This window comes from Rhineura floridana, chromosome 8 (assembly GCF_030035675.1).
Source record: "Rhineura floridana isolate rRhiFlo1 chromosome 8, rRhiFlo1.hap2, whole genome shotgun sequence".
Lineage (NCBI taxonomy): Eukaryota > Metazoa > Chordata > Lepidosauria > Squamata > Rhineuridae > Rhineura > Rhineura floridana.
The window spans coordinates 132,532,477-132,558,107 of NC_084487.1; the positions used below are offsets into that span (position 1 = coordinate 132,532,477).

Sequence of the window (25,631 nt, forward strand, 5' to 3'; positions counted from 1 at the left end):
CACTTGCAGGGAGAGACTGTGTATAAGGCTTTATATGCTAATGCAAGAGCCTCCGAGCCAAGATGGGCAAACTGGAGGGCTTGGTCTTCGAAAACAGCATTGCTACAACTACTGTTTTTCCTTTCAGCCCCACCACTGCAGGGCATTAAAAATAACATTAACAAAATCTGGTGGAATGGCAAGAACCAGTGGGACACAATTATCTCTGAATATAAACTCTATAGGGAGTAGAGTTGGCCAAGAATCTTTCTTAATTTGAATTTGATACTGAATTCCCCGGTGATTGGCACATTTGTTATCTGTTGTGGACTGATATTTATGCCGCGAGTTTTCATGGCTGTTCCCTGGCACCAGGATTTGTTATTTTAAAAAACACACAGCAAAAATACCATTATACTGATATCTTTGTTTTCCTGTTTGCTTTACTAATGTGACAGTGAAATTGACACATGCTCTTTGCTTTTTGTTTGGGGGTGGGGGAAGATCAAATTGTAGCTAGCAGGAGGGGGCAGGTAGAGAGAGAAGAGAGACTGATAGCTAGAGCCAGTGCATTCAGCATCAGCAGACAAAAGGTGCCTGGTCTTTTGCTTTGCTAGCGTGAAACTGACCAGGCAGGCAGCAAGCAGGCAGGTGATCTCTAGATTTCTCCCATGACTGGGGGAGGGGGGCGGTCCAAATATGATTCAGATAGGAGGTGAAGGTGGGATTGTGGCGAGGAGGTTGATCTCCACTCTGCTGGCTTGAAGAAAAAGAGAGGCTGGAAAAACGTTGGTATATTGATTTGAGACTGATGATATTAGCTAGCAGGAGATCGAGAGGCAGAGAGGGAGAAAGAGAGAGAGAAAAAGACTGTGACAGCCAGAGCCAGTGCGTTCAACAGACAAGAGATGCCTGGTCTTTTGCTTTTCTAGTGTTTTTTAAATAAAGTTTAATAACATACAACAAAAAATACAACTAATCCAAATGAAAATCCTTTCCCCTCCCACCCTCCCCAGAGCTACTATTTGTAATAATGAAGCTCCTCATATATAGTACTACAGGATTATATGAAAATGGAAATGGACTGCCTTCAAGTCGATCCTGACTTATGGCTACCCTATGAATAGGGTTTTCATGGTAAGCGGTATTTAGAGGGGGTTTCCCATTGCCCCCCTCTGAGGCTAGTCCTCCCCAGCTGGCTAGGGCCTGCTCAGCTTGCCACAGCTGCGCAACTGGGCTCCTTGGGACTATGCAGCTTGCCCACGGCTGCACAGGTGGCAGGGCACGTAACCCCTGAGCCACTCACTGTGGGGGTGATATCTAGCTGGCCCTTTACACCCAGGAGACACAAGAAGGGATTTGAACTCAGACTCTGGACCCCCAGCCAGGCTCTCCTCCTTACTATGACTAACCATTAAAAAAACACTAAAAAGATAGGTCTCTAAAGATGCCGACAGATGGATCCTGCCTAAATGAATGCAGAATTGAATTCCCTATGAGGGCACTGCCAAGAAGGCCCTGTTCTGTAATCTCACTTTACTCTCAGTGAGTGACATAGCTGAGTGGGAGATGTCCTCCCCACTGTGCTGTACAGGTAAGTATGTAAGTACAGGTAAATGTCATTCAATTTAAATAACCAATATAAAGCTATAAAGCCTGCGTAACATAAAAAATGTGTTTCAAGTTAATTGCTGAGAGCCAAATAGCTTTTGCTGTTGAAGGAAGCTGGTTATATAAAGCCTGTTGCGAAGTGTAATCTATGAACCTCCACCATATGGACATAAACAATTCTGGTTTTGTATTGCCTTGTAGAAACTGGAGATGCTGGTGATTTTGTTCAAAATCTCTTGCTTTTTGCCATGGGGGGGGAAGGGAATCCAAGTACGATTCAGTTAGGAGGTGAAGGGGGGGATTGGGGAAAGAGGTTGATCTCTGCTCTACTGACTCTGAGAAATAGAAAGGGTTGAAAAACATAGGTATATTGATTTGAGAGACTCAAATTGTATTAGCTAACAGGATCAGGGAGGTAGAGATCACCTGCAAAGGGGGGGGAGTGAGGGGGAGGGGGTTTGATCTCTGCTCTGCTGAGAACTACAGATGAATCCCCAGAGTATTTTGTGCAATCCTACACATGCCTACTCAAAATTTCAAAGGGTTAACAGCAAAGATTAAAAGTCAAAGCTAGAAAAGTTGTTTTACATGGTCATTGAGTCAATGGCCTTGTCCTTTAATAGGGTCTGTAGTATTAAATGTCCTTCAATCCGCCTAGGAAGCCCAGGAAAGGATATCCAAAGTTAAGATTGTCTTAATCTTAAATGATTTTCCTTTTCTGTCCCACTCATCCTATTTGCAATCACACACAAACGCACACACTTTTCCTTTCAGCTGCTCTCCCCGCCACTGCAGGGACATTAAAATTAACATTAACAATAATGATTTTGTTTTGCGGGACTGTGGGCAGTCGAACCGGATAAAAGCAGAAATAGTGGGAAACACACAGAAGAAATGGCTTCGAGAGAATGTGATATGGGGCAGAAGCAGTGAGCAGATCCCATCCCTAATAGGGAGGACAGGGAAGGAAGTACTGGAGGTGGTGTCATTCTGTATGTCAAAGGAAGTATTGGGTCCTACAAGCTGGAATCCCAAAAGGGGCAGACTCCTCCACAGAATTGTTGTGGATGGTGATACCAGGCCCCAAAAGTGATTTAGTACTGAGGATGTGCTATTGTTCACCTGATCAAAATGCTCAGGGAGATCTCAAGATGAAGAATGAAATCGAGGAAACATCCAAATGAGAAAATGTTGTCGCAGTGAGTGACTTCAACTATCTTCACATAGACTCACTACATATGTGTTCTAGTCACGAAAAGGAGGTAACATTTCTAGACACCCTAAATGATTATGCGCTAAAACACAGTTGGTCATGGTCACCGGACCAGGGGGCGGTGATCCAGGAGTTAACCTAAAGTGGTGTGCAGGAACGATGTGTGTTGTCAAATCCATTGGGAGCAGTGACCATAGTGCTATTAAATTAAACATGCATGTAAATAGCCAATTGCCAAGAATATCCAACATGATTACATTTGATTTCAAAAGAGGAGCTTCCCCAAAACCATCAGGAACAATTCCTACAGCAAATCAGTACACAGTCCCATAAGCACAATCTCCACCCCCAAACCATGCAGTTGCCTACATGGCCTTTTGTCTTGGGGCTTCATGGGAGTCCAAGCTGATCCCTGCTGCTGCCTGCAGGGTCTTGGGACTCATCTTCAGGGACAAATTTGTTTTCTCATCAGCACACCGTAGCCATCTTCCTCCCACTCTCTGCCCTGGGAAAAGTCTCTAAACCAGCCCACCTCATCTCCGGCCTCAAACTCCAAATCAAAGTTCTGCCGCAAGTCTTTATCTGGGGGAACCTTCTTCAGGACTAGCTGGCTTACCCCACCCAGGTTAGCAGAAAGAAATCTTCTCTGTGCTCCCCCACCATCTCCATTGTGAATCATGAGCCCAAACAGAGGCAGGTAACCCTCCCAGTCTCTTGCCCACCAAACTCACAGGGTGCTGGGTGCCTCTCACTGCTGGAATTTGCTCAGGGACTGCACCCATAATAGGAGCTGCATCCCACCCTATAAGACCATTATGGGGCACCCAAGGGGCAAAGTCACTTGGGGATTTTATCTCACCCATCTCTCCAGGCACTGGGAGGGATCTGCACAAGGAGAAGCCTGAGGTGGGAGTGCAACTTGCGCTCCCACCTCAGGCTTCTCCTTGTGCACATGCCTCTAACTTTTCCTCCTGCACTTTCTCTTCCACAGTTGGCACACATGGGATGAAGAAATCTATCAACAGCTGCTCTTCTCCAGCCTGTAGTTCGCCTTTCTCCAAGGCCTTTTCTTCCTCCTGCACTACTTCAGCAGCAGGCTCACCTGGAGCAGAGAAGACTATGAGTGGCATCTCTTCTCCAGCCTCTATCCCACTTTCTTCCGAGGCATCTTCCTCTTCATTTTCCAGCCTGTCCTCCTTCAACTCTTGGGGCTTGGGGAAATCTGGAAGTAGATTTCTGGTGTCTTCCCCCCTGGCAGGCTTCTGGACATTCAAGGCCTCTTCTTCCTCCTCCGCTATTGACTACAACTCCTCACAGTCCAAGCCCTCCAGCTGCCCATCCACTTTCTGGATCTGTTTAGCCACCCCAGTCTGGTCTCCCGGGTCACTCTCAGCCCCTTGTAGCGGCTGATCAAGCAGGGCTCTCACCTCACATGGAGTCTCCTTTTTCTCTCCAAAGCGGCTTTCAAATATCTCCCCCATTTGTTGCCAGTGCTCCTGGTACTCTTGCTGCCTTTGCTGTTGGTCCTCTGGCGCTCTCATTGTCTTTGCTGCCAGTACCACTGCCTTTGCTGCTGGTCCTCCTGCCTTTGCTGCTGGAGCATCAATTTTATCTGTTCCAGGAGGGTTGCTGTCCCTCCCCGCATTTTGACTCAGGCACACCTTGCTCCGAATGCTTCTTCCAGGAAACTCAATCCCGCTGCTTACACCAGTGTTGCTCACGACCCCAATCTACAAGCTGTGACAGATTTCAAGGGGTCCCTGCACTCACCCAGGGCTTTGGTTTCCTTGGAAAGAAGGTTGGCGGAGGTGGAGGCTGTGGTGTTTTTATGAAATATGGTTTATTTATTTACACACATTCCAAACTGAGCTTAAGATGGAGGGGTTCAAGGCATCAGCAGTCCAACAGATCTTGCATTTTCCATCAGGCTTACAGGAGGCACCCTAAAGCCATGGTGCAGAGAGCCAGTTTCTCTCCTGCCTCCTGCTCACAGCCTTTTCCTCAGACAACTCAAAGCTCAAGCCTCTCCTTGGCCTCAGGAAGAGGGGGGGCTCTCCTGAAGAGTTTCAATAACAATAGGATCTCCCTGGCCCAGACAATGGGCACTTTATTGACCCATTAACTCACCTGGCCACTCTATTAGACTAACAAAGAGAACTCATCAGACCAGCAAAGCAGGTTTCTCACCCCCAGGTGCAGGGTCTAAACCAGAGGCTGGAAAGGGACTCATAGAAATCTCCATCTCAACCCCAAACCCATAACAGTACTTTAGCAGCAGGAGACCGTCTAGGGAGGAGGTTGGACCCTTGGGTGACAAGGGAGTCAAACATGTGCTAAAAGAGGATAATAATCAGAGAAGCTGATTGCATTATTTGCATCTGTCTTCCCAGTGGAAGATATGGGGCAGATCCCTGTGCCTGAGCTATTGTAGGGAGGAAGTTTGAGAAACTGAGGCAAATAGTGGTGATGAGAGACTTAAGTTCTAGGCCTAATAAACAAAATGAAAACTGACAAATTGCTGGGTCTGGATGGCATCTACCTGAGGGTTCTCAAAGAACTCAAATATTAAATGGGTGATCATAAATATGTAACTTGTTCCTAAGATACACCTCCATACCTGAGGACAGGAATGTAGCTAATGTAACACCAATTTCTAAAAAGGGATCTAGGGGGCATCCTGGAAATTACAGGCCAGTTAGCTTAATGTCTGTCCCAGGAAAACTGGTGGAAAGTATTGTTAAATATAAAATAACCAAGCATGTAGAACCACAAGCCTTGCTGAAGTAGAACCAGTATGACTTCTGTAAGGGTAAATCCTGTCTCACTAGCCTAGTAAAGTTCTTTGAGAGTGTCAAGAAGCATATAGATAGAGGTGATTCAGTTGACATAGTGTATTTGGACTTTCAAAAAGCTTTTGACAAGGTACCTCACCAAAAACTCCTGAGTAAGCATAGCAGCCATGGTATAAGAGATGCCCTCTTCTGGACCAGGAACTGGTTAAGTAACAGGAAGCAGAGGGTAGGACTAAATGGACAGTTCTCCCAATGGAGGTCTGCAGAAAGTGAAGTCCCCCAAGGATCGGTATTGCGAGCTGTGCTTTTTAACTTGTCCATAAACAACCTAGAGTTAAAGGTGAGTGCTGCAGTGGCCAAGTATGCTGATATTAAATTGTTCAGGGTTGTTAAAACAAAAAGGGCTTGCAGAGAGCTCCAAACTCAGTGAATGGGTGGTAAAATGGCAACTCCAATGTAAACAAATATAAAGTCATGCATGTCAGGGCAAAAAATCTTAATTCTCATATATGTTGATGGGATGTGAACTGGTGGTGACTGAACAAGACCTTGAGATCATGGTAGATAGCTCGATGAAGATGTTGACCAAGTGTGTGGCAATTGTGAAAAAAAGACAAATTCTATGCTAGGAATCATTAGGAAAGGTATTGAGAATAAAACTGCCAATATCATAATGCCGTTATACAAATCTATGCTGCGACCATATTTGGAATACTGCGTACAGTTCTGGTCACCTCACCTCATAAAGGATATTGTAGAATATTGCTTCATAACTTACTTGTTAGGAGGGCTAGATACTTACTTTTTTAAATAATGAATGCTCAGTCTGGAGCCTTTGTGGGCACCAGGTTGGTGAGCCCCATCTTAATTTCTTTTTTAAGTGCATATGAATATGCTGCCATTCTTGAGATATGTCTCATAGAAAATTGATTTTAGTCTACAGGTAAAATGGATGAAAATCAATTTGTTGCAGTTACCAGTACGAATGCAGCCAAAATCTTCAACCTTTATCCACGGAAGGGAAGGATTGCTGTGGGTTCGGATGCTGATATTGTGATCTGGGACCCAGAGAAGGGGAAGACAATCACAGCCAAAAGTCATAAATCGGTAAGAAGAAAAGCTCTTCAGTTCTTTTGAGGGCTGGTTAAGGCATTATTGCTGCAGGCTGTCAACAAAACCCTTGCCAATGGCAGCGCAACATGTGCACAAATGCTTCTTACTGCATGCATCACCAAACTGTGTTCAGAGAATGGATGTCAGCACTCCCATGTATATTCTGCATACAGAAGGACAACACAGTAAATAATTTTTCGGTGGTCTACACAGCAGGGCCAGTGCAAGAGATTGTGTCACCTGACCTGCTGCCCCCACTCCTCTTCAGCCCCCCTGTCTCTTGCCATCCCCCTCTTCTTCACCGTTGTGGCGGTACCCCCTCCTCTCCCCAGCTTACTGTTTTGTTTTAGTTTGGTTAGGTTCTTCAATAGCCCTCTAGTGGCAATCGGGGGGAGGCCACCTCAGCTGGAATGCAGTAATACTAGTTTAGAATAAAATATTTTATTAGAAATCTGGCAGAATTGGGTCTCCAATGCAGAACTGCTCTTTTACCTAAATGTTTCAAGACAGTACAACAAGAGACAAGACAGAACAAGGCACAACATTGAATCTTATCTAAGCACTAAGAGTATGGGACAACACCACCTAGTGGTGGTTGTTATCATTGCAACTCTTCATCTCTAAATTAAGTAAATAATCACATTTTCTTTTTAGGATGGTATTTATTTTATTTATTCAATTTAAATCCCTCCCTTCCTCCCAAAGGAGCATAGAGAAACAAATCAATTGCATTCTAAAAACAGTTAAAGACAGTCTCTTAACCAATGGTTTCCGGGTTGCCAGGAACAGTGTAAAATTTGCCAACTAGAAAGACTTTTGTGTTTGTCTGCTTAACCAAGTTATATACTCAGAGGATGAGCATGTGTCCCTAGTAGCTAAGGCTAGGTTAAAAAGACATGCCCACAACAGAGATTACTGGCCTCTACTATGCCTCTGCATAGTATGCAGAGGCATAGCAGAGGCCAGTAACCTCTTGTGGGCAAGTCTTTTTCCAGTGGCATAATTTCAGGGTCACTAGAATTTTTTGGGAATTCCTCTTCAAAGACTGGAGCTCCTTTGAGAAGGTGCAGGCTCCTGCTGCAATATATCCTCCACCATTTCCTCTGTAGTATCCTCCTAAGAATGATACTGACCCTCTGCAACTGATTCAGCTTCTTTTCTTTCAATAAATCACTGCACCAGTTCTCTGTGTACTACAAAAGGGCAAGAGTTGTATTTCCATATTAGCAAATAAGTTGCAAAGTTTCTTAACAATTATTTAAGCCCCCCCCCCCAAAAAAAAGGATTTTTGGATTCTTTCCTGGCTGTTTTTGCCAGTTGTATAACTACATTTTCTTGCTTTCCTTATAGGAATCTAGTTCATCTTTTCTCTAGCATCTTGTGCTTAGCACCCTTGTTTTGCCTTAGATGGAATTCTACTTTGTGGAAACTCCTATCAAGTCACTGACATAGCCCTATGCTAAGCCCCTCTCCTGTGTCAGTAGTATATGCCTGGACAGTTCTTGCTTACTGAAGACCATGTCACATGGGAACACAGAATTAAAAAAAATCCACAAGGAGAGTACTGTATAGCTGAATGCTTGCTAGTATTATATGCAAAAACAACATATGGAATCCCAATACTTCTGGTCTCTACTCACCAAGACTCCAAGCATGGTTTGTTTGGTTTACTCTCTCCCCTTCCCCATTACTTTCAGGGTGGACCACTTGTCTTGATTTTGCTAGCACACTTCCTGAAGCAGCCATGATTCAAACTCTTTTTCCTTGATTGCTGTAAATACATTTTTGGTAGACCAAATTGAAACATGCATCTGTCACAGTCTCAGCCCTTTTTGTTTTTCAGTGGTTGTGCAACTTATGTACTTTAAAAAGGTATAAGAACAGAAGAAGAGCCTGCTGGATCAGGCCAGTGGCCCATCTAGTCCAGCATCCTGTTCTCACAGTGGCCAACCAGGTGCCTGGGGGAAGCCCGCAAGCAGGACCCAAGTGCAAGAACACTCTCCCCTCCTGAGGCTTCCGGCAACTGGTTTTCAGAAGCATGCTGCCTATGACTAGGGTGGCACAGCACAGCCATCACGGCTAGTAGCCATTGATAGCCCTGTCCTCCATGAATTTGTCTAATCTTCTTTTAAAGCCATCCAAGCTGGTGGCCATTACTGCATCTTGTGGGAGCAAATTCCATAGTTTAACTATGCGCTGAGTAAAGAAGTACTTCCTTTTGTCTGTCCTGAATCTTCCAACATTCAGCTTCTTTGAATGTCCACGAGTTCTAGTATTATGAGAGAGGGAGAAAAGCTTTTCTCTATCCACTTTCTCAGTGCCATGCATAATTTTATACACTTCTATCATGTCTCCTCTGACCCGCCTTTTCTCTCAACTAAAAAGCCCCAAATGCTGCAACCTTTCCTCGTAAGGGAGTCACTCCATCCCCTTGATCATTCTGGTTGCCCTCTTCTGAACCTTTTCCAACTCTATAATATCCTTTTTGAGATGAGGTGACCAGAACTGTACACAGTATTCCAAATGTGGCCGCACCATAGATTTATACAACGGCATTATGATATCGGCTGTTTTATTTTCAATACCTTTCCTAATTATCGCTAGCATGGAATTTGCCTTTTTCACAGCTGCCGCACACTAGGTCGACATTTTCATTGTGCTGTCCACTACAACCCCAAGGTCTCTCTCCTGGTCGGTCACCGCCAGTTCAGACCCCATGAGCGTATATGTGAAATTAAGATTTTTTGCTCCAATATGCATAATTTTACACTTGTTTATATTGAATTGCATTTGCCATTTTCCCGCCCATTCACTCAGTTTGGAGAGGTCTTTTTGGAGCTTTTCGCAATCCCTTTTTGTTTTAACAACCCTGAACAATTTAGTGTCGTCAGCAAACTTGGCCACTTCACTGCTCACTCCTAATTCTAGGCCATTAATGAACAAGTTGAAAAGTACAGGTCCCAATACCGATCCGTGAGGGACTCCACATTCTACAGCCCTCCATTGGGAGAACTGTCTGTTTATTCCTACTCTCTGCTTTCTGCTTCTCAACCAATTCCTTATCCACAAGAGGACCTCTCCTCTTATTCCATGACTGCTAAGCTTCCTGTCATGGCCCCATCAGAGGACTGCTCAGATGAGGACGACTCAGGAGTAACAGCAGCAGACCCAGGAGCAGCAGGAGACACGGAGGAGCCTCCTGAGAATCCAGCTCCTTCTGCCCCTCAGCTGCAGAGCACCCCAGGGACAGCAGAGGCCCTGCAGCCAGACACAGACAGTGAACAGGATACTCCCCCCTCACCTGCAGAACGTAGACGGCAGAAGGTCAGGCAGAAGAGAGGCAGGCCTGTCTCCTTAAGGCCCAAACGCTGAGGGCTCACACCTGCTGTCCATCCTGCTCTTTATAAGGCACACCTTGGCTGCAGCTTGTTGCTGACTGCAACGTCAGGCGTGGCTTTGTGTAGACCTAGTTTCCCTGCAGCATCTCTTTGACTGACCTCCTTGGCAATTGATCCCGGACCTCCACTGACCTCGCTTCTGGACTTCTGACTCGGCAAGTACGCTTCGGATAGGCCTGGCAGATTTACAACCCGACTGCTGGCTAAGGACTTTCCTTCCCTGCCAAAGACCCAGGAATTTCCAGCCCCCCCTGACACTGCTGAGGCAGTGTAGAGCTGACAGTTTGCAGTCAGCCCAAACAAAGCAGGCAACAAAGGAGTGGGGGAAGTGCTGACCATGGAGCAACTCCAGCAGGAAAACTTGCTCCTGCGCTCACAAGTAGACCAGCTGCTGTTGGCCGTCCAGGGCTTGTAAACCCAGCTAGCAGCAGCCCCACCCCCTCTCCCTACAGGGAGAGCCAAGTGCCCTGTGACTCTCCCAGAGAAATTTACTGGGGCTTCCGACCAGCTCTCAGCCTTCTTGGCCCAGGCCCAGCTCTTCATGGAGTTACGCCCAGCGGCCTTCCCAGATGATAAGACCCGGGTGAGATTCTTGATTAACCTCTGCACCGGGGCGGCAGCTAGATGGGCCACGCCCCTGCTCCTCGAGCAGAGCCCCGTGCTCAACGACCTAGCCGCCTTCACCAGAAAATTGAAGGCTATGTTCGAGGACCCAGTCCAATCTGCCACAGCCAACCGCCGGATACGCAGGCGGCGGCAAGGCCGACGCCCCTTGGGGGAATATGTAACAGACTTTCGTCTATTGCAACAAACCCTGGGCTGGAACGAAGCCGCTCTCATGGACCAGTTTCAGGAGGGGATGTTGGATGAGCTCCTGGATGAGCTAGCTAGGGTGGAGCGCCCTGGAACCCTGCAAGCCCTCATACGCCTGTGTCTCCAGATTGACGGGAGGCTGGAAAGCAGGCGTGCTGCCAACCGACCCCGGCCAGTCTACAGAGCATCAGCCCCAGTGGCTGGGCCTTTGGAGCCTGTCGGCAAGGACCCTACACCCCTGGCAGAACCGATGCAGCTGGGAGGGGCTCGGCCACGTGTCTCTGCGGCCGAAAAGCTGCGACGCCGGCAACAGGGCCTCTGCCTGTATTGCGGGGCCCTGGGACATTTTGCAGCCCAGTGTTCCGCGAAATGACCCACAGCCTCTGCCTCGGGAAACGCCCATGCCCCAGCCTTCACAGGCCCCTGAGCCGGGGCAACCTCATGGTTCAAGGGGCCCACCACCTCAGTTCCTCACCGCCCAAGCATCTGACCGTGTTGATCGCACTGACAGTCCCCGGAAGGGGGACCCTACAAGTACCCGCCATGCCGGACTCAGGATCCACCAGCAATTTTATGGACGTGTCCTTTGCCAAGCTCCACCGGGTTCCTAGTCAACCCATTCACCGCCCCCTGCTGGTGGAGACTATTGATGGCCGGTTTCTCGCCTCGGGCCTTGTAGTACAGGAGACAGTGCCGCTCAACATGGCCCTGGGGGAGCACGAGGAAAGCCTCCAGTTCTACCTGGCTGCCGCACCCCACTTCCCGGTCGTGCTGGGCCTGGCATGGCTCCAGCGGCATGACCCCATCATCCAGTGGTCCACGGGCCGACTGACCCTCGGATCCCCCCATTGCCAAGCCAACTGCTGGAGGCCGAAGGAGCGCATCCTGATGACCCAGGAGGCAAGCTCCGTGCCCGAGGCTTTACCGGAACAGTACTGGGAGTTTGAGGATGTGTTTGGGAAGCAAGAGGCAGACCAGTTGCTGCCCCATCGTCCTTACGACTGTCCCATTGATCTGCTCCCCGGAGCCAAGATTCCCGTGGGCCGGCTTTATTCCCTGTCAGAACCCGAACTGGCAGCCCTCAGAGAGTTCCTCGACAAGAACCTGCGCCGAGGGTTCATTCGCCCTTCCACATCCCCTGCAGCCGCCCCTGTCCTCTTTGTCAAAAAGAAATGTGGGGAACTCCGGCTGTGCAATGACTACCGCGCCCTCAACCAGATTACAGTTCGGAATCGCTACCCTCTGCCCCTGATCCCAGAACTGTTAGAGCGGCTGCGGGGCGCTCGCATTTTCACCAAACTAGACATGAGAGGGGCCTACAACCTGGTGCGTATGCGGGAGGGCGATGAGTGGAAGACGGCCTTCCGCACCCGGTATGGGCACTTTGAGTACACTGTGATGCCGTTTGGCTTGTGCAACGCCCCTGCTGTCTTCCAGCACTTCATGAACGACATCTTCCGGGACCTCCTAGACCGCTTCCTGGTAATCTACTTGGATGACATCCTGATCTACTCGCAGAACCCCTCGGAACATAAGGAGCACGTTCGAGCGGTGCTGCAGCGCCTGCGGGAGCACCGCCTCTTTGCCAAGCTCGAAAAATGCGCCTTTGACCTCACGACCGTGGATTTCCTAGGCCATCGGATCTCGCCCTCGGGTATCCAGATGGACCCCGCCAAAATTGAAACCATCCTCCACTGGGCCGCTCCGCGAAGCCCCAAAGATGTGCAGCGCTTCTTGGGCTTCGCCAACTATTACCGCCGGTTCATCTCCCAGTTCTCTGAACTCACCACGCCCATATCAGACCTGCTTCAAGGCAAAGAGAAGTTTGCTTGGACCGAGGCCGCTCAACAGGCCTTCCGGCGCCTCCAACACGCCTTTACATCTGAACCCATCCTCCAGCAACCCGACCCTACCCGACCTTACATAGTGGAGGCCGATGCATCGGATAAGGCAGTGGCAGCGGTCCTACTTCAGCCGGTGGGGAGCAAGCAGTCCCTGCTCCCCTGTGCGTTCCACTCCCGGAAACTCAACGCTTCGGAACAGAACTACACCATTTGGGAGAAGGAGTTACTGGCCATCAAAGTAGCCTTCGAGACCTGTTGTCATCTCCTGGAAGGGGCACGCCATCCGGTCCAGGTACGAACAGACCACTGAAACCTGGAGCACCTGCAAAGCGCCCGACGGCTGAACCAACGCCAGATCCGGTGGTCCCTGTTTTTCTCCCGGTTCCAGTTCACGGTCACCTACCTCCCTGGCCGCCAAAACACCCTAGCAGACGCGCTCTCTCGCAAGCCAGAATACCGAGCCAAGCAGGTCGATCGCCCCCTTCGCCCAATTCTTCGCCCAGAGAACTTCGCCGCTACCCACCAGCCACAACCCCTCCTGGACCGGGTGCAGGAACAGCAGCAAAAGGACCCCTACGCCCTGGCCCAGCAGCGAGAGCTCCAGTTTGGGATGCCCGCCCGGGACAGCCCCTTTTCCTTGCAGCAGGGCCTCTTGTATCACCGGAACCGGTTGTACGTTCCCCCAGGAGCTCTGCGGGGAGAGGTGCTCCACCTCTGCCATGACAGCCAGCTGGCAGGGCATTTTGGAACGTATAAAACCCTCCACCTGGTCCTATGGGATTTCTGGTGGCCCCGGGTCCAAGCGGATGTCAAGGACTATGTAGCGGCCTGTGATACCTGCCAGCGAGCCAAGAGCCACCCCGGCAAGCCCCCGGGGCTCCTGCTCCCACTGCCTACCCCCCCGGGCCCTGGCGCTCGGTCTCCCTGGATTTTATCACGGACTTACTGGCCTCCCGGGGAATGACCACCATCCTCGTAGTCGTAGACCTGTTCACCAAGATGGCCCATTTCCTCCCCTGTGCCGGCCTACCCTCTGCCCCAGAAACTGCGCAACTGTTCTTGAGCCAGGTTTTCCGGTTACACGGCCTCCCTGACCACCCGATCTCTGACCGAGGAGCCCAGTTCACCGCCCGGTTCTGGCAGGCACTGTTTCGGGCCCTGAACATCCAGATCCACTTGTCCTCCGCCCACCACCCTCAATCAGATGGACAAACAGAATGTACCAACGCCACCGTCGAACAATACCTGCGGTGTTACACCTGCTTCCAACAGGACAATTGGGTGGATCTGTTACCGCTGGCGGAGTTCGCGTATAATAACTCCGTGCATGCCTCCACGCGCCAGACCCCGTTCTTTGCCTCTTACGGCTACCACCCCCGATTCTTCCCCTCAGTGCGACCCCCGTCGCCGGTCCCCGCTGCGGATGTCATGCTGCAGGAGTTGCAAGCCCTGCAGGCAGTCCTGAAGGAGCAGCTGGAGCAGGCCAAGGACACGTATAAGCGCTTTGCTGACCGCCACCGCCAACCAGGCCCGCCGCTGAAGGTAGGCGACCAGGTATGGCTCTCAACCAAATTCCTACAGTCGCAACGGCCGTCTCACAAGCTGGCGGCTCAGAATGCAGGTCCCTTCCGGATCACCCAGCAAATTAACCTGGTGGCGTTCCAGCTCCAACTCCCTGCCTCCTTCCGCATTCACCCTGTCTTCCATAGATCACTGCTGACTCCCGGTCTCCCGCCTCACCCCTTGGGTAGTCAACCACGGCCCCCACCACCGATACAAGTCAACGGGGAAGAGGAATTCGAAGTGGCACAGATCCTGGACTCCCGGAGGCATCGGGGCCGCCTCCAGTACCTCATAGACTGGCAGGGGTACGGCCCTGAGGAACGCTCATGGGAAGATGCGGCGCAGGTGCATGCCCCTCGTCTGGTCCGGCGCTCCCACCAGCGCTACCCGGATAAGCCGGGCCCCGGCGGGAGGCGGAGGGTTGGTCGTGGGGCGGGGGATAGTGTCATGGCCCCGTCAGAGGACTCCTCAGATGAGGATGACTCGGGAGTAACAGCAGCAGACCCAGGAGCAGCAGGAGACACGGAGGAGCCTCCTGAGAATCCAGCTCCTTCTGCCCCTCAGCTGCAGAGCACCCCAGGGACAGCAGAGGCCCTGCAGCCAGACACAGACAGTGAACAGGATACTCCCCCCTCACCTGCAGAACGTAGACAGCAGAAGGTCAGGCAGAAGAGGGGCAGGCCTGTCTCCTTAAGGCCCAAACGCTGAGGGCTCACACCTGCTGTCAACCCTGCTCTTTATAAGGCACACCTTGACTGCAGCTTGTTGCTGACTGCAACGTCAGGCGTGGCTTTGTGTAGACCTAGTTTCCCTGCAGCATCTCTTTGACTGACCTCCTTGGCAATTGATCCCGGACCTCCACTGACCTCGCTTCTGGACTTCTGACTCGGCAAGTACGCTTCGGATAGGCCTGGCAGATTTACAACCCGACTGCTGGCTAAGGACTTTCCTTCCCTGCCAAAGACCCAGGAATTTCCAGCCCCCCCTGACACTGCTGAGGCAGTGTAGAGCTGACACTTCCTCAGAAGTCTTTGGTGAGGTACCTTGTCAAACGCTTTTTGAAAGTCTAAGTACACTATGTCCACTGGATCACCTCTATCTATATGCTTGTTGACACTCGCAAAGAATTCTAATAGGTTACTGAGACAGGACTTTCCCTTGCAGAAGCCATGCTGGCTCTCGTTCAGCAAGGCTTGTTCTTCTATGTGCTTAGTTAATCTAGCTTTAATAATACTTTCTACCAGTTTTCCAGGGACAGAAGTTACGCTAACTGGCCTGTAATTTCCAGGATCCCCTCTGGATCCCTTTTTGAAGATTGGCGTTACATTTGCCACTTTCCAGTCCTCAGGCACGGAGGAGGACCCGAGGGACAAGTTACATATTTTAGTTAGCAGATCAGCAATTTCACATCTGAGTTCTTTGAGAACTCTCGGGTGGATGCTATCCGGGCCCGGTGATTTGTCAGTTTTTATATTCTCCATTAAGCCTAGAACTTCCTCTCTCGTTACCACTATTTGTCTCAGTTCCTCAGAATCCCTTCCTGCAAATGTTAGTTCAGGTTCAGGGATCTGCCCTATATCTTCCACTGTGAAGACAGATGCAAAGAATTCATTTAGCTTCTCTGCAATCTCCTTATTGTTCTTTAGTACACCTTTGACTCCCTTATCATCCAAGGGTCCAATCGCCTCCCTAGATGGTCTCCTGCTTTATTTATTTTATTTATTTCTGCGATTTATTTATCGCCCATCTGGCTGGAAACCGAGCCACTCTGAGCGATGTACAAAGTCATAATATATAAGTATCACAACATCAAAACAGCAATAAAACTAAAACAACAGGTAAAGGTTACTACAGTTTGTACTCATGTTAAGTGATTGGCAACATATTCATAACAAGAAGGGTAAACTATAAGCAAAGGAAAAAGCATAATTGGTAGGGTAGTCACTGTCATGCCTTCCTTGGAGGACTTATCCAAGGATGAAGAGGGATGGGAGAGTTCAGACCCAAGGAAAGGGATGAGCAGAGAGGCAGCTCAAAACCCTTCATCCTCAGATGAGGAGTAGATCCTGCCGGAGCCATCCTATCAGATTCAGAGAACAACCAAGAAGCTATTCCAATCCCAGCAGAGAGGAGACGCCAACTGGTGTTGGTACAGTGGAGTAGGTCAGCCTGAATTTTGGACTCCCAAGGACTTATCTCTTCTACATTCTGTCGGCTCTTCCCATCCTGTATTCACACTTGCTGTAATTGCTGGCTTCTCCGCCTCAACTCAAGCTTTGAATGTATTTATAGAATTTTTTGTTGTTGGTTTTTATGTTCTTAGCAATGTGCTCCTCAAATTCTTTTTTAGCATCCCTTATTGTCTTCTTGCATTTCTTTTGCCAGAGTTTGTGTTCCTTTTTATTTTCTTCATTCGGACAAGACTTCCATTTTCTGAAGGAAGACTTTTTGCCTCTAAGAGCTTCCTTGACTTTGCTTGTTAACCATACTGGCATCTTCTTGGCCCTGGCGGTACCTTTTCTGATCTGCGGTATGCACTCCAGTTGAGCTTCTAATATAGTGTTTTTAAACAACTTCCAAGCATTTTCGAGTGATGTGACCCTCTGGACTTTGTTTTTCAGCTTTCTTTTTACCAATCCCCTCATTTTTGTGAAGTTTCCTCTTTTGAAGTCAAATGTAACTGTGTTGGATTTTCTTGGCAATTGGCCATTTACATGTATGTTTAATTTAATAGCACTGTGGTCACTGCTCCCAATCGGTTCAACAACACTTACATCTCGCACCAGGTCCCGGTCCCCACTTAAGTCCAGGGTTGCCATCCCTCTGGTCGGTTCCATGACCAACTGGTCTAGGGAATAGTCATTTAGAATATCTAGAAACTTTGCTTCTTTGTCATGACTGGAACACATATGCAGCCAGTCTATGTCCGGGTAGTTGAAGTCACCCATTACTACCACATTTCCTAGTTTGGATGCTTCTTCAGTTTCATATCTCATCTCAAGGTCTCCCTGAGCATTTTGATCAGGGGGACAATAGATCGTTCCCAGTATCCTCCTGGGGCATGGTATCACCACCCACAACGATTCTGTGGAGGAGTCTGCCTCTTTTGGGGTTTCGAGCTTGCTGGATTCAATGCCTTCTTTCACATATAGAGTGACATCGCCACCAATACGTCCTGCCCTGTCCTTCCGATATAGTTTATATCCAGGGATAACCGTATCCCACTGGTTTTCTCCATTCCACCAGGTCTCCGTTATGCTCACTATATCAATGCTCTCCTCTAAGACCAAGCACTCCAGTTCTCCCATCTTGGTTCAGAGGCTCCTAGCATTAGCGTACAGGCACTTGTAAGCAGTGTCTCTCTTCAAGTGTCTTTGGCACTTGTGGGTTGGCCTGTGGTAATTTTGCTGTTCTGAATTTATATCCTGTGCCCCTGCTCTCACAATGCCTACTTCTAGGCCTACCGCTTTTAAAATTTCATCATTTCTTTGGTTTTTATCCCAGGGGGGAGGTTTATTCCAAACCGGACCTTCCTCAGCTCCTGTCGGGTTTCCCCCCTCAGTCAGTTTAAAAGCTGCTCTGCTACCTTTTTAATTTTAAGTGCCAGCAGTCTGGTTCCATTCTGTTTCAAGTGGAGCCCGTCCCTTTTGTACAGGCCCGGCTTGTCCCAAAATGTTCCCCAGTGCCTAACAAATCCAAACCCTTCCACCCGACACCATCGTCTCATCCACGCATTGAGACTGCAAAGCTGGGCCTGTCTGGCTGGTCCTGCGCGTGGAACTGGTAGCATTTCAGAGAAAGCCACCTTGGAGGTCCTGGCTTTCAGCATCCTACCTAGCACCCTAAATTTTGCTTCCAGGACCTCACGGCTGCATTTCCCCATGTCGTTGGTGCCAACGTGCACCACGACCACTGACTCCTCCCCAGCACTGTCTACCAAACTATCTAAACGACGGGTGATATCCGCAACCTTTGCACCAGGCAGGCAAAACACCTTGCGGTCTACACGCCCATCACACACCCCACTGTCTATGTTCCTAATGATTGAATCACCCACTACAAGGATCCCTCCACCCCCTGGAGATATATCCTCGGCACGAGAGGATAGCTGCTCATCCCCCAAGGAATGGGTCCCTTCTAAGGGATTGTTTCCCTCTTCCTCGGCTGGATGCTCTCCTTCCCCGAGACCATCGTTCTCCATGAGAGCAGGAGAGCTATCATCATTGGAGTGGGACACAGCTATAACGTCCCTGAAGGCCTCCTCCACACACCTCTCTGCCTCTCTCAGCTTTTCCAGGTCCGCTACCTTGGCCTCAAGGAAATGAAGTCGTTCCTGGAGAGCCAGGAATTCATTGCACCGAGAGCACACCCACGACTTCTGTCCAACAGGCAGATAGTCGTACATGCTGCAGGCGGTGCAAAACACTGGAAAGCCCCCACACCCCTGCTGGCTTCTTACCTAATACTAATTGCCAACTAGTGCTTCTGGAAGTGGGTCTTTAAGACTTATTTGAATTGAATATGATGATAATGGGATTTGACAATTAATTAAGATAGACTTTGGAAAAAAGTGAATTTCGTGTGTTCTAGGAGACAGGTTTGATATATATTATATACTTATAGCTGATCTGTAACAAATCGGAAGTCAAGTTTTTCTTTTTCTTTTATTTTTTTCTGTTGTATTGTTTTTGTTGTATTTGTAATTGTTTTTATAAAAATTTGAATAATAAAAATTATTATAAAAAAAAAGACTTATTTGAATAAATACTCATAGTTTCATAGGTTGTGGCATTTCCACTAATGGGGTTGCTAGTGCTTTCTTTTCTTGACAGATGAGATATGAACACGCCAATCGTTTGACATCCTTTGCAGTGCCAAGCCAAAAAAAATCGAGTACCTGGTCAAATGTCTTTTCATACCCCAAGTTGCCAGCTATATAATTATCATGAAGGCATTCAGGTACTGTTCTCTGTAAAGGTGCTGGCACAATAACCTTGCAACCCTCATAAATAATTCAGTTTGTAACACTCAATCAGAGCTTGGAAAAGTTACCTTTTTTGAACTACAACTCCCATCAGCCCCAGGCCAGCATGGCCACTGGATTGGGCTGATGGGAGTTGTAGTTCAAAAAAAGTAACTTTTCCAAGCTTTGCACTCACTGAACTGGGCCAAATCTCCCCAGTCTAGGTCTCTTTCAATATATCTATTGATTTATTCTACACAGCTCAGAGTTCTTACATTGTTCCTGGTAAATATCTTCCCAGGACAAGCTGTATCCATTTTCAGTGCTTCTGTACAGCTGTTTTCCAGATGAGCAAATGCTCCTCCCATGTTTTGTAAACATAAATGAAATCATCTAAATAGGAAAGGATTTCTTCGGTTTCCAACATCTTAATGGAGCCATTGACAATCTTTGACAGTTATTGGGAGCGTTCCTAAGTTCAAAAGGCATTCTGCAGAACTGAAAGAGTCCACAAAGTGTGCAAAGGCAGTTTTTCCTCTCCCTTCTGGTGCTGCTAGAATTCGATGATAACAAATCAAAACTACTTTTTAAAAAAATCACTGCAGACACTTTATTTAATGTATCTGCAATGTTAGTGCAGCTGTCTTGAATAGTTTTTTAAATTTAGCCATTTGTAGACAACACATATTCTCAAATCTCCATTGGGTTTCTTTATAGTTACCGTTGGAGAAGACCAGGTGACATAGAATTGTCAATTAAGCCAGGTGCCTTCTCTTTCACCATGGCCTAAGCCAAAGGGATCCGGTGTGGAGGCTGTTTCACTGGCACACTTCCTCTGCCAAATCAACACCCACTTATCTCACTGTCTTAGCAGCTGCACAGCTGTTAACCTCCATATTTATTTATTTATTGCACTTGTATACCACCCCATAGCCGAAGCTCTCTGGGCGGTTTACAGCAACCAAAAACATTAAAACAAACATACAATTTAAAACACAATTTAAAAATTTAAAACAATATAAAAATAATTTAAAACACATGCTAAAATGCCTGGGAGAAGAGGAAAGTCTTGACCTGGCGCCTAAAAGATAACAGTGTTGGTGCCATGCGCACCTCATCATACTAATCATTCCATAATTTGGGGGCCACCACTGAGAAGGCCCTCTTCCTTGTTGCCACCCTCCGAGCTTCCCTTGGAGTAGGCACCTGTAGGAGGGCCTTTGATCTTGAACGTAGTGTGCAGGTGGGTTCGTATCAGGAGAGGTGTTCCATCAGGTATTGTAAGGCTTTATAGGTAAAAACCAGCACCTTGAATCGAGCTCGGAAACATACAGGCAGCCAATGCAAGTGGGCCAGAATCGGTTTTATGTGTTTGGACCGTCTGGTCCCTGTTACCAATCTGGCCGCTGCATTTTGCACAAGCTGCAGTTTCCGAACCGTCTTCAAAGGCAGCCCCACGTAGAGTGCATTGCAGTAATCTAATTTGGAGGTTACCAGACCATGGACAACTGAAGCCAGGTTATCCCTGTCCAGATAGGGACGTAGTTAGGCCACCAACCGAAGTTGGTAGAAGGCACTCTGTGCCACCAAGGCTACCTGAGCCTCAAGTGACAGAGATACAAACCTGCTCCTTCAGGGGGAGTGCATCCCCATCCAGAACAGGTTGGACATCCACCATCTGGTCAGAAGAACCACCCACTAGCAGCATCTCAGTCTTGTCTGGATTGAGCCTCAGTTTATTAGCCCTCATCCAGTCCATTGTTGCAGCTAGGCACCGGTTCAGCACATTGACAGCCTCACCTGAAGAAGATGAAAAGGAGAAATAGAGCTGCGTGTCATCAGCATACTGATGGCAATGCACTCCAAAACTCTGGATGACCGCACCCAATGGTTTCATGTAGATGTTGAACAGCATGGGGGACAGAACTGACCCCTGCGGAACCCCATACTGGAGAGTCCAGGGTGCCGAGCAATGTTCCCCAAGCACCACCTTCTGGAGGCGACCTGCCAAGTAGGAGTGGAACCACCACCATGCAGTACCTCCCACTCCAACTCAGCCAGTCTCCCCAGAAGGATACCATGGTTGATGGTATCGAAAGCCGCTGAGAGATCAAGGAGAATCAACAGAGAAACACTCCCCCGTCTCTCTCCCGACAAAGGTCATCATACAGGGCGACCAAGGCTGTTTCTGTGCCAAAACCAAGGTCTGAAACCCAACTGAAATGGATCCAGATAATCGGTCTCATCCAAGAGTGTGTGGAGCCAGCCCGCAACCACTCATTCAAGGACCTTGCCTCATGCCCCTTTAAATGCAGAAGGATCTTTTGCTAGAGATAAACCAGGTGCTTGCCTGAATAGTATGGTGCATAACCCAAGAATATATATATAACACATAGTTTGCCATTTGCTTCCTAGGAGGAGTGAAATCCATTTCATTTCAATTTAGAAACCAAATTCTTCCCTTAGATCCAACGAAGTGCTGGTCTCCATGAAACGGATACATTTTTAGAAGACATTCATAGCCAATATGATAGTCTACTACCTTTGGATAACCTTTCTCAATGCAAGGGCCACTCGTTCCAGGACCTTGCCCAGTATCTAAGGACTGGCTCTTTCTGAGATCAGTCACATTGAGTGCTCTAACCCAGAACCCCATTTTTGGTTTGGCTTGGAACAAGGTTCTACTGCACAAAGGCCTGGCTAGATGGAGCTGGGTTCAAACACTCCTACACATTCCTTGCAACAACATTTACCTGAAGGAGCTTAGTTCATGATGTCTCAGCTTCACTGCTTTGTTCTGAGCCACTACAGACTGCAGCTCCTCCCCCATTCCCGCTGCTATCCTGATTTTCTATTATCCAGTCAGAAGAAATATTTCAATAAGTGTGTTGTACTGACACTCCAGACATGTCTTGTGGTATCCCTTAACAAAATCTACCCCAAGAACAATTGTGTTAGAAATATTAGGTATAATGCAAGTTCACATAGCATCCAGAGACCCCGAGTTCACTGGGAGGTTAATTGCTGGTTGTTAGTGGTCACCAAGTTAACCCTATCTGCACCCATTGTTCTTCCCTTCAAAGCTGGATGTTCATTATGGGTGAGGCTTAATTCAGAACCCAAATCTAATAGCATTGGAGTCTCCCAGCCACCAATGTTTCTATTTGCATAATAGCAAGTACCTGAATAAGCTTTTTACATTGCCATTCTTATTGTTGCTGTTAATGGCCACTCTGGACAGCAACTTCTGGTTTTCCTGGTGCATGTTCCTTTTGCTTGGCCAGTTCCACCTCCAGTGACCTCTTTCTCCACATTGTCTGTGTGTGTCATTTTGCCCCAGACTCCCTTGAGAAAGAGTGTTTGCTTTTCTTCTCCAAGTTTGCTTATAGGTTACCTGAGCTTCCTCCAGCTGTTGAGCCACTGTGGCAAGCTGTTCCTAGAGGGCACTGATATAATTAAAAAGACCCTCTGGAGCTAGAAATAAACGCCTTAAACCCCCGTATCTGCTTCCATATTCTGTACTTTGACTACAACAACAACAATATTTTATTACAGTTAACCAACCATTAAAAAGTTCACTACTGGTTAAATACATAAACATAAAATTAGAAGAACAAAGGTGAGGATTTAAGAGCTAACAATCATTGAATGTCTAAGATATTGCTACATTCAGAAATATAGCTGCCTGTTCAGTAATGAATTTATTGGATCTCTCAAGGAAAATACTTAGAAGAGTCTCTAATGATCAACCGGGAAATGGTCTCATAAGGGGATAGATAATACATTCTCCGACCCCTTAATAAAATCTACAGTAAAAAAACACATGGGAAACTGTTTCAAGTTCCAGCCGATTACATGGGCAGCACCTATCCTTAATTGGAACTTTGGCATACATTTTGCTGAGGAATGCTTACTGCAATTTGCCATTCAAAATGGATCTCATGTTCTAAGTGGTACAAATGGGGTACAAATGGGTACAAGTGGTACAAATGGGGTGAATTTACATTTATGTAAATTTACATTTATGTCTGCTAATGGGTCCAGTGTGTTGGACTATACTTTAATTTCTAGTGATGGAAGAGACCTTGTCTTAAATTTTGATATAGGGAAGAGAACTGACAGTGATCACTTGCCCCTCCGGCTGAATCTGCCTTTACCAAAGGAATTTAGATTAGATTAAATTCACTTTGCCTACAATATAGATTATGAGTATATATAAGGTGGGTCTTATTTCATCAGCAGGCTATGAAGTCCTGCAGTTAATCCATTTATAAACTGGCTTGTAACATGATTCTTTCATGGCTTGCCCCTGAGCTTAAGACCCTCTCTACATTGCCATCTCCATATTCGGCTGGGCAGGTTCTGTCTCGCTTAAATAATCACTTGGATCATCACTTGGACAGGGAGGAGAAGTTCTTTCAAATAGCCTTCTCAAATCACATTTCTTCCTGTATTGTAAAAGGGGCAAGCCCCCTCTTAACAACCTTTCAAGTGCTTACAGAGGTGCTTATGTGAGTCACGATCTACACTGGGCAGTAAAATGCCTTTGCATCATCCTGTAGAAACAAGGCAAGATACTGTGCTGCTTTCTGACTTCATTGTATTTTATCTGCATTGTATTGTATTTTACTGAATTTTAGTTTGTACGTCACCTAGAGTGGCTTCGGCCAGATAGGCGACACAAAAATTAAATTTTATTATTATTTATTATTTCTGATCAATCCATTCACAGAGACCAAAAGCTCAAAATCAGCCAGGTATTCACTGAGTAGCCAGTAAATTTCTTCTCGGGCAGTGAGGCTTTTGTAATCTTGAAGCTGCTACCACCAACTGTAATACTAGCTTAGAATACAACACTTTATTAGTGATCTGGTGTGCAGGCAGTTCTGTCTTTTCTTTCTGCCATTGGGGTAAGAAGGTTCTTTGCTGGGACTGTGGTCTCTTTATACATCAATGCATACTCTTCCCAGTAGTCTTCCAGTCCCATTAATGTGACAAAGTATCATTCTGTTATTTACTTGAAAATGAATCTTTTATCAAAAATCATAGCTGTTATTTTTCAAAAGCTTCAACTTGTCTTTCAGGTTTATTGCATTATATACTATTATTGATGAAACTTTGGCTTTATTATGAGTTGTTAGCAAAATTTCTAGTCTATATTCAGGAAATCTTTTTTAATTTACAGAATAATGTTTCTTGTTTGTTCCCTTGAGGAATAAGCAAGTCTTTAGCCCAAAGGATATACAATTTTGATTCAATTTTGTCACTACATTATTAGCAGGGGTCAACCCAAAACTTGGAACAAGCCTTTATTTTATTTTTTTCCTCACCTGGATGGACCCTGATTATGAGAAAGTCTCTGTTGAACATGAACTGGAATAGACCACCGAAAATATCCAGGTTAGCATTTCAAAATAAGGGTTTAATCCAAAACACCTGATATTGTATACTCGCTGTTCCACCAAAATGAGCCCATAAAATCAACATCTGGGAAGTATTCTATATTTTTGGATTTGGATCTGGGAAGTATCAAGTAAGGATTAGAATGAAGGTCTACTTCCTCTTTAAGCCAGAAACCTCTTTAATAGACTATAACTATAGCCTGTTGGAGGAAGAAAAAGGGAGAGGAAACCATTGCTTTGCAGTGTAGTATGTCTTGCTTATGTGGCATTGCTTAGCCAGCCTCTATAGGTATTAAAGACTAAATTGCTGCTGACTGGAAATTAAAGCTTTTCTGTCTAGCCTTTGACCAATAGGTTTGGTTACAAAGTTTTTTTTCTGTATTAAACTGAGGAGGCTCGGCTTGCAGACCCCAGGCAGAGCAGAATGTAGCAACCTGCTAGCTTAGTATCCAGTCCCTGAGAACCAGAAAGATGAGTGAGCAGCTCCTCTCAGGCTCAGGAAGGCAAGATAAGCTCAGGGAATGGGAAGCATGGTGTTTCTGATGGAGAGGAGAGTGTTTCACTCCTGGGCTGGCTCTGGGAACTCCTACTTCTCAGGGGCTTAAAAATAATTTGAATACCCTTTAGGCCAGGAAGATAATCTATAGTTTGGGGGCATTAAACTATCTGGAAGAGATACTCCACTCCTGCAAAGGGTAATAGGATAGGGGTACCCATGAGTACTGCTAGATCACTGTGACTGAGCCGAGACGTAGCAGCCTCTAAGAGATTAGAGAGGAATGTTAAACAGCATGGGGAATAGGCAGTATTGATTGAGCAAGAAATTGGTGATGGGGATCATTGTCTCATGATGTGACTAGTAAATTGATATTAGAGAGCTTATATTCAGGCATTCCCCTCATGAGATTCCAATCACATGAGAAGGAAGAGTGGGGACCCA

The 25,631-nt window shown here is 47.2% G+C and overlaps 1 protein-coding gene across 8 annotated transcripts in view; it reads left to right on the plus strand.

The window, feature by feature from the left end:
* The window catches only part of CRMP1 (collapsin response mediator protein 1), a 124,991-nt gene that overhangs the window by 89,526 nt on the left and 9,834 nt on the right, over positions 1-25,631 (plus strand). For 3 of the 8 annotated variants that reach the window (XR_009757623.1, XM_061582552.1, XM_061582554.1), the window contains exon 11: positions 6,532-6,702. Coding sequence is in view for 4 of the 8 variants with exons in the window: in XM_061582552.1 (XP_061438536.1) it covers positions 6,532-6,702 (171 nt within the window). In the remaining 4 variants the exon portion in view is untranslated. Of the gene's footprint in view, positions 1-6,531; positions 6,703-8,058; positions 8,332-24,567; positions 24,690-25,631 lie in introns of those variants that run through there. The other 5 variants (XR_009757625.1, XR_009757626.1, XM_061582553.1 and 2 more) reach the window with 5 other exon arrangements.